Consider the following 13,652-nt stretch of genomic DNA (forward strand, 5'->3'; position numbering starts at 1 on the left):
TTGTAACAGAATTGGTGGAATGAATACACCCGTGATCACCCGCACACACAGTTCACTTTCATAGCAGCCACATACATCACTTTGCTCATTGTATAATTCCTTCTTGCATCTACACGTTCTCCTCCTCTCACCTTTTTCTTCACTTGTGGACTTCAGTGCCGAACACAACAGCTGTCTGTGACCAGGTGCAAAGACCCTTCCGAATAAAACTTTCATACCATAACCGCAAACCCCTACACAGCCTACATCCTTGTCAAGATATTAACGTTATAGTCAACATACTGGAACTAACGCATTAGTAAACCCACAATCCAAACCATGTGTACATCACGTAGTAGTGTACAGCAAGCAGTTTAACAGTTACACCGATGGGCCCCGGTGGCAATAAATGAATCAAATCAAAAGCTTACCTTGACTTAAAAGAGTTGCGGTATTGGATAGCCTTATCCAGCTAGCTAACATACATAGCATTCGTCTTTGTTTGAGTCGGGTTGTTGAGCATGCTAAATTAGCTGTATTAGCTAAGTAAGCCAAATGTAAACGAAGAAGAAGAAGAAAAAGAATCCAATAATTCATGTGACACGTATGACTCTTCAAGTGGTGTCTGTCTGTGTGTATCTACTGTAAGTGTATGTGGGGCTGTATGTCTGTGTCTCTTTTAGTATTGGTGTGTGTGTTTATGTGGTGTGTGTGTTGGGCCTCAGGAGGCCCCCACTTCCTTCTTTCCCTCTCCTGTGCAGAGCTCAGCAAGATAAATGGCGTAATGGGGGATCAGAGATAATCTGATGGTCATGGTCTAGTTAAACACACCGTGTTATGATCCTTATAAAACAAACTACCTTCCCAAAAGGATAAATGTTCCCCCCTGCAACCCTCGGAGGCGAAAAAAAAAATCCATTGCATCTTTCATCAACTACTAGACTTGTACCAGCTTGACAGAAATTTAATTCGAGGCAGCTCTCAAAAATAATTATTGTATTTTGAGGAGTAATCATTGGTCGGGACATGATTGAATGTGTCCATGCCTATTGACTTTTGCTATGATTAATAGGATTGTTTAATCAATATTCCCATCGAAATTGTATAATTAATTATCCCGAACGCTGTCAGGCCGGGACGATGGAGAGCCCTGATGAGTATTTGGGAAGATTACATTTTCCGGGAGTGGTGGCGTCGAGCGGCACAGGGGCTTGCTCCTCAGCGGCGGGGCGGAGGTAAAGGGGGCGGGCGGTGGGGGGATATATGTCCCTGTGGACACGGATTCTGTGGAGACGCGTGCCCCCCTCTACCTCCTATTTATCCAGTAGTGCATCCTCCATCCAGTCGCCTCCCTCCCCTCTCCATCATTGATTTTGTTTCAGTATCTTTTTATTCTAACTTTATCAGTTGTGGTATCAGCTGACGTCCGGGGGAAAGAGGGGGGTGTTTTTGGAGTCCTGTTGCGAGTGATGAACTTTTCTGTCAGGGCCGCTCTTCTTTGTCATGCTCCCTGCGTACTCGCGACATTACTCAAGCCGGAAGAGTTTTCCAAATGAACTAAATAAATATATAAATAAGGATCAATCACCTTCCCCGGCTAAACTTCTTTCATATTTTACCTGTCAGTTTCCTTGAGTGGTAATACAGCAGAATGCTAAATAATGTGTGACCTTAGCTGGGAAGATAAACATGGAAGGCCAGGGAGAATGGGCTCCTGTGCTGTCTCTTATACCTGAATGCCTTGCTACACTGAAAGGCTCATTGTGCTTTTACTAGTATTGATCTGTTCCTCGGTCTGATCATGGGGTATACAGCATATATACTACTGTATGTACATACTGTACTGTATGTTGATGTCCATGTATGGCTTGTCCTATAAATGTCTCCCAGTCAATGTTTTGGTCTGTAAATGAGCAAAATGTGGATTATAGGAAAAGGCACTTTTGTGTTTTTTTGCCCTTGACACAGGTCTGGGAATACGGACTTGGCGTATGTGGACACCTGCTCGTCGAACATCTCATTCCAAAATCATGGGCATTAAGGTGGAGTTGGTTCTGCCTTTGCTGCTATAACAGCCTCTACTCTTCTGTTTCCGCTAGATGTTGGAATATTACTGCGGGGACTTGCTTCCATTTAGCCACAAGAGCATTAGTGAGGTCGAGCACGGATGTTGGGCGATTAGGCCTGGCTCACAGTCGGTGTTCCAATTAATCCCGAAGGTGTACGATGCGGTTAAGGTCAGGGCTCTGTGCAGGCCCGTCAAGTTCTTCCACACCGATCTCGACAAACCATTTCTGTATGGACCTCACTTTTTGCACGGGGGCATTGTCAGGCTGAAACAGGAAAGGTCCTTCCCCAAACTGTTGCCACAGTTGGAAGCACAGAATCGTCTAAAATGTCATTGTATGCTGTCGACTGGCCCGAACCATGAAAAACAGCCCCAGACCATTATTCCTTCTCCACAAAACTTTACAGTTGGCAGTATGCATTTGGGCAGGTAGCTTTCTCCTGGCATCCGCCAAACCCAGATTCGTCCGTTGGACAGCCAGATGGTGAAGCTAGATTCATCACTCGAGAGAACGCGTTTCCACTGCTCCAGAGTCCAATGGGGGTGAGCTTTACACCACTTCAGCCGAACGCTTGTCATTGCACATCGTGATCGTAGGCTTGTGCGCGGCTGCTCGGGCCATGGAAACCCATTTCATGAAGCTCCCGAAGAACAGTTCTTGTGCTTCCAGAGGCAGTTTGGAACTTGGTAGTGAGTGTTGCAACCAAGGACAGATGATTTTTATGTACTTCAGCACTCGGCGGTCCCGTTCTGTGAGCTTGTGTTGCATACCACTTCGCGGCTGAGCCTTAGACATTTCCACTTCACAGTAACAGCACTTACAGTTGACCGGTGAAGCTCTAGCAAGGCCGAAATTTGGTGAACTGACTTGTTGAAAATGTGGCATTCTATGACGGTGCCACGTTTAAAGTCACTAAGCTCTTCAGTAAGGCCATTCCACTGACAATGTTTGTCTATGGAGATTGAATGGATGTGTGCTCGATTTTATACACGGAATAGCCGAATCCACTAATTTGAAGGGGTGTCCACATACCTTAGTGTCTATAGTGTAAGTAAATGAATGAATAAACAATCCCCCTAGAGTTTTAAGGTATTATGCAATTGTTATAACCGGAACTATGATAAGAGAGAGCATAATAGGACTGTTGCCTCTAGCCGGCTGGCTGTTTAGGTTGACCCTCTCAAGGCGCTCGGCCATTCCCTATCAGCGACAGTTTATTGATTCCACACCAAGTAATGAAGATTTCATAAAACTAAGAAAAAATATGGCCTGGCAATATAAGCCAAATGTGTGCCGTAAAAATAAAATTAAATGACCTTTCACCTCTGTGTGTACTGATGTCTTTTAATGGCAGCAGGTGTTGTCAGAGGGATAGTTTGACATGGTGTAAATCAAAGCACAATTATGAGCTTGGACAACCACTGGCCGGGTTGGAGGGACAGTCAGCCCAGAGACCTTTATTTCCCTCTGTTCCTGCAACTTCTCCCTCTTATAACAATCACAGCTAGCGTGATTTAGGTGTGTGTTGCTCATCGAGGAGAAGCAAGAAATCTGGACCCTGCACTTCCTCATCTTTCTCCTTGTCCACGATATTGCCCGAGCCGTATTGGCTAGCAGCCCTCTCCAACAACTCCAAGGTCATTTCGGTCTGACAAACTACTGGGCCAGCTTTATAATGCAACGAGGCCTTGAACCAATATAAACTGGGATTTTTTTTACTGCTGACCTACCAGACCAGCAAATCATTATGCTTAATTGACCCGGGATGAAATGTAGTGTGAAATTTCAGCCCTTGGGTTTTCCAGTCAACCTAAATGAATTACTCAACATTCACTTAAAAGCTCTGTGCACACATACACACACATCATGGAAACACAATGTGCTTCATCACCCCCAACATTGCTCATCTGCTGCCTTTTAAAGGTGTCACTTCTCATCTCGGCTGCACTAACTCTCCATGGAGACAAGAACACCTGTCCACACACACTCACAGAAACAGACCAGTGTACACATACACAGGTACTCTATTAGGGTAAGCATAACAAAGATCTGAGGCACTATAACGCACACAGGGACAATTACGCACTGCACCTCTATAAACTTATATGCTGGCACACTCTTCCACACAAGGTCTCTCTGCACACACACACACACACCCTTGGAGCAATGCGTGTCATTGGGAGAACGGTGGTGGTGGTGCACAGTGAAGCGTATCCTCTGGGCTCTATTCCTCATTCAGTGTGTGAGCTCTCCTGTGACCCTGTCTCTGTGAGTTTGATGAATGCCGCACATCTGCCCTCCTGAACCACAGAGACTCTGTCTGAGGGCCCCACTGCCTGGAAAGTAATGGCCACTGTTCTACACCACTGGCGCACACACACAGAAACGCACAGATGCTCACACTTTACACATAAGCATGCATAAAGTATGGAGTAGGCTACTCACGCTTACCCACAAGCAGTCGCTCATACACACTTGCACAGGCTCCAGGCATACACACACGCATGTACATTTATCCCACATACAGTATGTATGTAAAAATGCCAATAAAGTTTTAATCTGGTTTACAAACGTGTTGGGTTTGTGAATTGATGGCTGTTATTGTACTCCACGGATGTGGTTAACGCTGCTCTTCTGCCTGTCTTGGCCTCCGCTTGATTAGATGTTTTCCTCTAAATATTATTGCTGTTGTCATTTCACCTAGATGGAGAGTACATTATCATGTAGGTGGAGAGGACATTATCATCTAGGTGGCGATTACATTCCATTCACTCCATTTTTACATGTCGTACAGCAATGTAATGTCATTATTGTTTGAACTAGCGTTAAATGTACTTGACAGCCTTACACAGGCAGTGTATAGGAACTCATCAGACACTGAGATCTAATTTTGGCTGGCGTTAAGCTAGCGCAATTGTCAAACGCATGCTCCTTTGCAATTTGGCGAACAGTGCCCATATCCACATGGAGCAAGAGATGTTTGCTTTTTCTGCCCCCCCCCCCCCCCCCCCCCCCCCCCCCCCCCCCCCGTTTCATTTGATTAAAAACCAAGCATAACCGAGAGGAGGGGAGGATAAGGTTGTTGTTTTTTTGTCATACCCAGTACATTCGCCAAGTAGTCAAGACTATCTATAAAGGGTTTGGCTCGTGAGACCACTTTGAAATCAATCTTAAACCAAAGCCTAAAAGATCACATAGGCTATATGCCCATGATGGAATGAGAGATGAGGTAATCCGGTGACACTCGTATTTTGAACCGTTTAACGTTATTTTCCAGTAACAACTGCTTGTTTTTCGTCTTATTAGAAAACAAGCCCTTATAGTATATCCCTTTGAGCATGGTGAAGTTATTAATTACACTTTGGTCACTACAAAGATACAAGCGTCCCAAAGATACAGGCGTCCTTCCTAACTGTAGTTCCTCAGGGATTTCACCATGGTGACTTAAAAAAAAAAAAAAAAAGAGTTTTATGGCTGTGAAATTGAGAAAACTGAGGATGAATCAACAACATTGTAGTTACTCCACAATACTAACCTAAATGACAGAATAAAAAATGTTCCAGAACATGCATCAAATCAAAGCAAATGTATTTATGAAGCCCTTTTTACATTGGCAGGTGTCACAAAGTGCTTATACAGAAACTCGACCTAAAACAGCAATCAATGCCGATGCCGAAGCACGGTGGTTAGGGGAAAAACTCCTTAGAAAGGCAGGAACCCTGCAACAAATCCAGAGTGGAACCAAGCAAATGCATCCTGTTTGCAGTAAGGCCCTAAAGTAATACTGAAAAAAAATGTTGCAAAGAAATTAACTTTATGTCCTGAAATCAAAGCGTTATGTTTGGGACAAATCCAACACAACACATCGCTGTGCCACTGCATATTTTCAAGGATATTGGTGGCTGCATCATGTTATGGGTATGCTTTTTTGGGGGGGATTGAAAGAAATGCAATAGAGCTACGAGGAAAACCTGGTTCAGTCTGCTTTCCAACAGACACTGGGAGACAAATCCACCTTTCAGCAGGACTATATTTTTTTTACCTTTAGTTAACTAGGCAAGTCAGTTATGAACAAATTCTTATTTTCAATGAAGGCAGTTAACAGTGGGTTAACTGCCTTGTTCAGGGGCAGAATGACAGATTTTTGCCTTGTCAGCTCGGGGATTTGATCTTGCAACCTTCCGGTTACTAGTCCAACGCTGTAACTACTAGGCTACCTGCCGCCCCAATAACCTAAAACACAAGGCCAAATTTACACTGGAGTTGCTTACCATGTTCCTGAGTACCTAGTTACAGTTTTGACTTAAATCAGCTTGAAAATCTATGGCAAGACTTGAAAATGGCTGTCTAGCAATGATCAACAAGATAGTGTTTTACTTTATTATTCTTTTTTACAAATGCTCGTTTTTTCCACACTTTGACATTACAGTATTTGGTTTAGATTGTTGACAAAAAATGACAAATGTATTTTAAACCCACCATGTAGCACAACAAAATGTGGAAAAGGGGTGTGAATACTTTCTGAAGGCACAGTATAAAGCGATCTGTGCATCAGAATAACAGCATTAAAAAAATGATTTAAATTTTACATATCAAAGTACTTAAGTAAAATTACTTTGAACTATGGGAGTAAAAAGTACTACTATGTTTTAAACCAGATACTTTTAGACTTTTACTGAAGTATTATTTTACTGGGTGACTTTCACCTTTTACTTGAGTCATTTTCTATTAAGGTATTTTTACTTTTACTCAAGTATAACAATTAAATACTTTTCCCACCACTGACAAAACTGAATGACCACTTCTGCACAAGCTGCCACTGTTTTGAACAGATTCGATTATACTATTTACAATGAGTAGAACGCAACACGCATGAAAATGCAATAAGTGAAAACACATTATCTAACTGGGGATAGCTAGCTAACATAATGTTACAAAGTGTGGTGCGCTTGTCAGTTAACTTTAGTTCTGAAATAACTTCATATTTCCAAGTTAGTCAGATATTAGTTTAGAAAGACGTGAAACTGGCATGGGAGCTAGCAAGCTACCAGCTAGTTATAGCTGCTTGCCAAAGGTAGAAAACGGTTTGATTTGACCCAAAAATCGACCAAACTGTTTCTCAAAATTACTGTTGCTGGCTAAATAATTTCATCATGCTTTGTGATGGACCCTTTTTTTTATGCTGTTTTGGTCCACACAACATGTCTGTCACCTACAGTAGAACCTGATGAACAATATGGGGAAACAATAAGCCACTGTCATGCTTTTTTTGTCCTACCAGATCCACAGTGAGAATGTTCTAGCTATTGTATCCCTCTGTCCTTCAACTCTTGTTGGATGTTGATGTCTGGTTTATCAGGTCCCAGGCTCCCATGACTGTTATGATCATTTTTGACAAGTTAATTACAACTAGCTTTTTGCTTTAGCGCCATCTGTACCTGATAGAGCAGATCTAGTCGCACGTGCGGAAGTAAGTCATCTAGCGCGAGAAACATATTGGGAGGGAGAATAGAGCAGACCCAGAAGTTCTGACTGAACACACATTTGAGCGGCCCAGGACGGTCCATTTACTTTGTGCTGTTGCCATTTATGCTTTGATATCCTGCGATTTTCATTGGAGCAGTTCCCCCCTCATAGCATATCTGGCAAAACAATCCAAGCAATGTTCACATGGCCTATGCGCCCGTGTAGGCAGAGCTGCTGCTGCTGGCAGTCACTGAAGGGCAGAGTAGTAACAATATATTTTTCAAACAGGAAAACATACGCATTTAGCTCACTTTTATGAGCATTTAAAACATAATACATGAATTATATTTTTTAAGTAATGTTTTGACCAATCACATGTGTTTCTAAAAATGGTGAAAATAGCAAAAATATCTCTGATTACACCTCCAGTCCTACAGCGCTACTGTCAGTGCTTAGATTTACCATTGTATTAGATTTGTTCAAATAGAGCCCACTATCACAGGGGTTGCTAGATATCTATCCGTCGCTCAGGGAGTCAGCAATTTAGGTGCCCCTGCTACCTGCTGATCTCCCAGATAATTAGTGTGTATAAGGAGCTGCTAATTGCACTTCTCACTAATGATTTATGGGATTTGGAAAGAGGGGGGGGGGGGGGGTTGTAAGTTGGGGCTGGTGCAGTCGGAGGTTGTGCGGCTGGGGGAGGGGACATGATTGATGAAGACTGTTTGGATCCACTGTCAGCTTAGAGAGACAGACCTCCACCATCAGCAGCAGACTGGGGGCTGTGGTAGGACAGGACAGGTATGGCTCTGGAACAGCCAGGCCAGGGACACACACATCAACACTGGTCAGCTGTTCTCACACACATGCCTTTATGTACCACCACAGTGTTCATGACACGTATACAGTATGGTGGTAAAGGCACAAATCCACACGTCAAAAAAGAAGAGAAAGGAAGCTAACACAATTATCTGACACTTACTCTTGCACGCAGGAGCCACACACTCATAGTTATTCACTCAGTGAGTGATGACTGACGCAGAGGATATTACGTGCTGTAATACATTCTTCTTTTACCCTTTCTGAAGGCACTGTAGTTATGAATAAATGATTCATACCCATTGACTTATTCCACATTTTGTTATAACCTGAATAAATAAAAATGTATTACATTTGGGATTTTTCTTACCCATCTACACACAATACCCCATCATGACAAAGTGAAAACATGTTTTTAGAAATGTTTGCAGATGTATTGAAAATTATATACAGAAATGTAATTTACATAAGTCATTCACAAGTAGTCAATACATGTTAGTCAACTTTGGCAGCGATTACAGCTGTGAGTCTTTCTGGTTAAGTCTCTAAGAGCTTTGCACACCTGGATTGTACAATATTTGCCCATTTATTCTTTTCAAAATTCTTCAGTCTTTAAATTGATCATTGCGAGGCAACCATGTTGTCAAGTCAAAACTGTAACCCCGGGCACACAGGAACATTGACTGTCTTCTTGGTAAGCAACTCCAGTGTAGATTTGGCCTTTTAGGTAATTGTCCTGCTGAAAGTTTAATTCATATCCCAGTGTCTGTCCTTAGCTCCATTCTATTTATTTTTTTATCCTGAAAAACTCCACAGTCCTTAACGATTACATGCATACCCATAACATGATTCAGCCACCACTATGCTTGAAAATATGGGATAGTGGTACTCAGTAATGTGTTGTATTGGATTTGCCCCAAATATAACACTTTGTATTCAGGACAGAAAGTTAATTCCTTTGCCACATCTTTGGCAGTTTTACTTTAGTGCCTTGTGGAGTAACTACAATGTTGTTCATCCATCCTCAGTTTTCTCCTATCATAGCCAATAAACTTTTTTAAGGTCACTATTGGCCACATGGTAAAATCCCTGAGCGGTTTCCTTCCTCTCTGGCAACTGAGTTAGGAAGAACACCTGTATCTTTGTAGTGACTGGGTGTATTGATACACCATCCAAAGTGTAATTAATAACTTCACCATGCTCAAAGGGATATTCACGGTCGGCTTTTTGACATTTTATACCCATCTACCAATAGGTGCCCTTCTTTGCGAAGCATTGGAAAACCTTCCTAGTCTTTGTGGTTGAATCTGTGTTTGAAATTCACTACTCGACTGAGGGACCTTACAGATAATTGTATGTGTAAGGTACAGAGATGAGGTAGTCATTCAAAAACTATGTTAAGCACTATTGCACACAGAGTGAGTCCATGCAACTTGTGACTTTTTAAGCACATTTTTACTCCTGAACCTGTTTAGGCCTGCCATAATAAAGGGTTTGAATACTTATTGAGTCAAGACATTTCAGCTTTTCATTTTTTATTAATTAGTATAAAAAATTAACATACGGCTGACATTATGGAGTGTATAGGCCAGTGACACAAGTGACACACACATCTCAATTTTAAATTCAGGCTGTAATACAACAAAGTTTTGAAAAAGTCTAGGGGTGTGAATACTTCCTGTGTGCACTGTATCTCTTTCTTCCTCCTTTCACCCCCCTCCTCCCCTCTCTCTCTTTACAGTTTTTACAGTTTGACAGTGAGCTGTCCTGTTTCAAGGAACGGCTGCACGAGCTGGAGATATCCTTTCCTCCCAGGTATGGAATCCTCTGTTTCCTTGTTAATCAATGTCTAAATGAACCATACCTATTCAACTCAAGTCACTCCTGTTATTTAGGAAAATACTTGTATATTATATTGTGCGTTTCTTCCATATTAGTATGGTACAAGGCACAATCAACACCAATTAAAACGATTGAGGTCTTCCAGAGCTGAAACCATCTATTACCCTGGACATTAATTGGTATCTGTATTGGTACCTACCTGTAACTATCTAAACTCAGCAAAAAAATGAACGCCCCTTTTTCAAGACCCTGTCTTTCAAAGATAATTCGTACAAATACAAATAACTTCACAGATCTTCATTGTAAAGGGTTTAAACACTGTTTCCCATGCTTGTTCAATGAACCATAAACAATTCATGAACGTGCACCTGTGGAACGGTCGTTAAGACACTGACAGTTTACAGACGGTAGGCAATTAAGGTCACAGTCATGAAAACGTAGGACACTAAAGAGGCCTTTCTACTGACTCTGAAAAACACCAAAAGGAAGATGCTCAAGGTCCCTGCTCATCTGTGTGAACATGCCTTAGGCATGCTGCAAGGAGGCATGAGGACTGCAGATGTGGCCAGGGCAATAAATTGCTATGTCCGTACTGTAAGATGCCTAAGACAGCGCTACAGGGAGACAGGATGGACAGCTGATCATCCTCGCAGGAATGGCCAGCGAAGAGCCCGGATTTCTATCCCATTGAGCACGTCTGGGACCTGTTGGATCGGAGGGTGAGGGCTAGGGCCATTCCCCCCAGAAATGTCCGGGAACTTGCAGGTGCCTTGGTGGAAGAGTGGGGTAACATCTCGCAGCAAGAACGGGCAAATCTGGTGCAGTCCATGAGGAGGAGATGCACTGCAGTACTTAATGCAGCTGGTGGCCACACCAGATACTGACTGTTACTTTTGACCCCCCCCCCCCTTTGTTCAGGGACACATTATTACATTTCTGTTAGTCGCATGTCTGTGGAACTTGTTCAGTTTATGTCTCAGTTGTTGAATCTTATGTTTATACAAATATTTACATTAAGTTTGCTGAAAATACATGCAGTTGACAGGACGTTTCTTTTTTTGCTGAGTTTATTACCCTGCACATTAATTGGTACCTGTATTGGTACCTACTAGTAACTATCTATTGTCCTGTATATTACCTACTACCCCTGTCTATTACCCCATAAAGGGCCTACTCTCTGCCCTTCACGATCATTGGCCATGAAATGGTGTGCCTACCCCTCATACCCTTCATCTTGCATTCTAACCATGTGTTTAGTCACAGTAGGTATTCACTTAGTTATCCAGGATTCAGTTAACGGTGTACAAATCATTACTTTTTGGAAGGACTCATTCTATCCATTGGTAAGAATGTGTTGTAAAAAGAAGTGGACCTTACTACTAACCTTACTAAAGCACCACGTCACTGACGAGCAGAGTAAATCAGCAGTGCACAAACAGGCTGATGTTTTGCTCCATTAATGGTATGGGGCCTTAACATTACTCAATCAACCCTCTTGGGCCAAATGGCTTTGTTTGTGCCAGATATATGTTTGATGGTTATCAATTGTTTAGTATGATTGGATGTGCTTCTAAACTGCTCCCCTGGGTAGGTAGGTGTGTGTGTGTGTGTGCGCATGTGCGTGTGTATTTGTGTGTATGTGTGTGTCTGTTCTTGCTTGTGTGTGTGAAGAGCACTGCATTGATATTCCGTCGCGGTGGGAGTTGGGGGACCATGGAGAGGGGGGTCCTTCTCGTCTCCTCTTCCTCAAACAAATGCATTTGCAATTAGCCCTTTTCAGAGCAGAGGGAGGGCAAGCACACACACCGGCCTGTGTGGGAATATGTTTTGGCGGTGGCGCGATAATGGCGCTTGACCTTTCACTCGTGACTCAATCAGTGCAGATAATGAAATGCTGTAATCAAACAATAATTACTTGATAAACTGCTCTGGTGGCGGGTGTGGAGCCGGACCGGTGGAGTGTGTGTGTGTGTCAAGGTCCTGCCAGTCACTGTTTTTAAATTACTCCGTGTCTTAATCAGGGACCCCATTTACATCGCTTTGCATAAGTGACATCTGGATTTATTGTCCTTTTACACTCTGTGACTTTTGCACCTATCTATCCATAATATAATATTGAATCATCGTCTCCCTGCCGAGTCAATGAACAGGCTTGCTGTGAAAGAATACGAATGATGTTCACCTAATGGGGACATGATGAATCAAATTGCTAAAACCTGGGCATAGCGTATGAAATTTGATTCAATCCACTCAGCGTCTGATACAAGCCACTTCCTTGTCAGCGGTTAATGAGTAGAAATGGCCTAGTTAAACTTAAACAACCTTCTCCCATTCACATAACACACACTTGCACTAACACATACACACACCGCATACATACTTGTCCCCCTCCCCCTGTCAGATCATCCTTGTGCTCCATGAGCAATCAAGCACACAATGATTGTTCTCGATCACATAGCCTGCTCCGGAACAGCCCCTCACCATCTGTGAGGTTATTACTCCCCTTATCACAAGCCGCAGAGGCCCCCTGCACGCACGCACATACACACATGCTTGCTTACATTCAATCTAGAAATCAATACTGTTCAATATGGTTTATTCTATGAATTAATCCTGCATGTGGAAGTCTTTGTCCACCTATGTAATTGGATAACCATAGCCTAGTTGCTGTAGGTCAGTTAGCATGGTGCCGGGGATAAAGATGTCATCAAACCCTCACTTATTTTAGTTTTGGGATCAGGGTCGGTATTCTCAACGCGTCTCAGCGGAGGAGTGCTGGTACAGGATCAGTTTTGCCTGTTTAGATAATAATGAGTGCGATTGTATGGACGGTGGGGGACTGAGCTAAGATCAGCACTACTACTCTGAGACCGTTTATGAATACAGGGCCAGAGCTGTGTGTATGAGGTTGTGAAAATATGTAGCAGCGAGAGAGAGAAATAAAAAGATTATCCTCTTTCACCTCCACCAGGCTGCAGTAAAAGCTCAACCACCCCAAACTGGAGGTTCCATTCCATTTTTAGAATAAGACACTATAGTGTTATTGAGACTGTACATTATTTCAGTGTCTGTCCCGCACGTTCTCGTGCATCATGTTTGCATTTCTGGAATGTGCTACAAGCTGTAGATATAATATCGCTCCAGCTTCAAGAAGCCGTCTGTCAAAGTTGGCCCGTGACATGTCTAAGCACTCGGCCACCGGGGTGTGGAATTTAGCCGTAGCCCGAGAGAGTTGTACCTGGTGCCAGCCGGCTGCCGCACGCTGATAGGCTGCGGGGTATCCCCATTCACACAGAAGCACACACACTCATACACACAAGTATGCTCAAATGCGATATCGGTTGGAGTTCAGTAGTTGGGAGGGGGGGCGCAGTCTTTCAAGACGGGTTTATCAATTGGAAACGAACCTTGTGATAAAAATAGTTAGAGCCACCCCCCCCCACCCCCCAAAAAGATGATATTACAAAGACTATCATC

General features: G+C 43.0%; 1 protein-coding gene across 3 annotated transcripts in view; it reads left to right on the top strand.

Annotated features, from left to right (window-relative positions):
* inpp5a (inositol polyphosphate-5-phosphatase A) overlaps nucleotides 1–13,652 on the top strand; it is a 185,552-nt gene that overhangs the window by 161,277 nt on the left and 10,623 nt on the right. For all 3 annotated transcript variants that reach the window (XM_031835845.1, XM_031835844.1, XM_031835843.1), the window contains exon 12: nucleotides 10,075–10,148. In XM_031835845.1, coding sequence (XP_031691705.1) covers nucleotides 10,075–10,148 — 74 coding nt within the window. The remainder of the gene's footprint in view (nucleotides 1–10,074; nucleotides 10,149–13,652) is intronic.

Source organism: Oncorhynchus kisutch, linkage group LG11 (genome assembly GCF_002021735.2).
Source record: "Oncorhynchus kisutch isolate 150728-3 linkage group LG11, Okis_V2, whole genome shotgun sequence".
Lineage (NCBI taxonomy): Eukaryota > Metazoa > Chordata > Actinopteri > Salmoniformes > Salmonidae > Oncorhynchus > Oncorhynchus kisutch.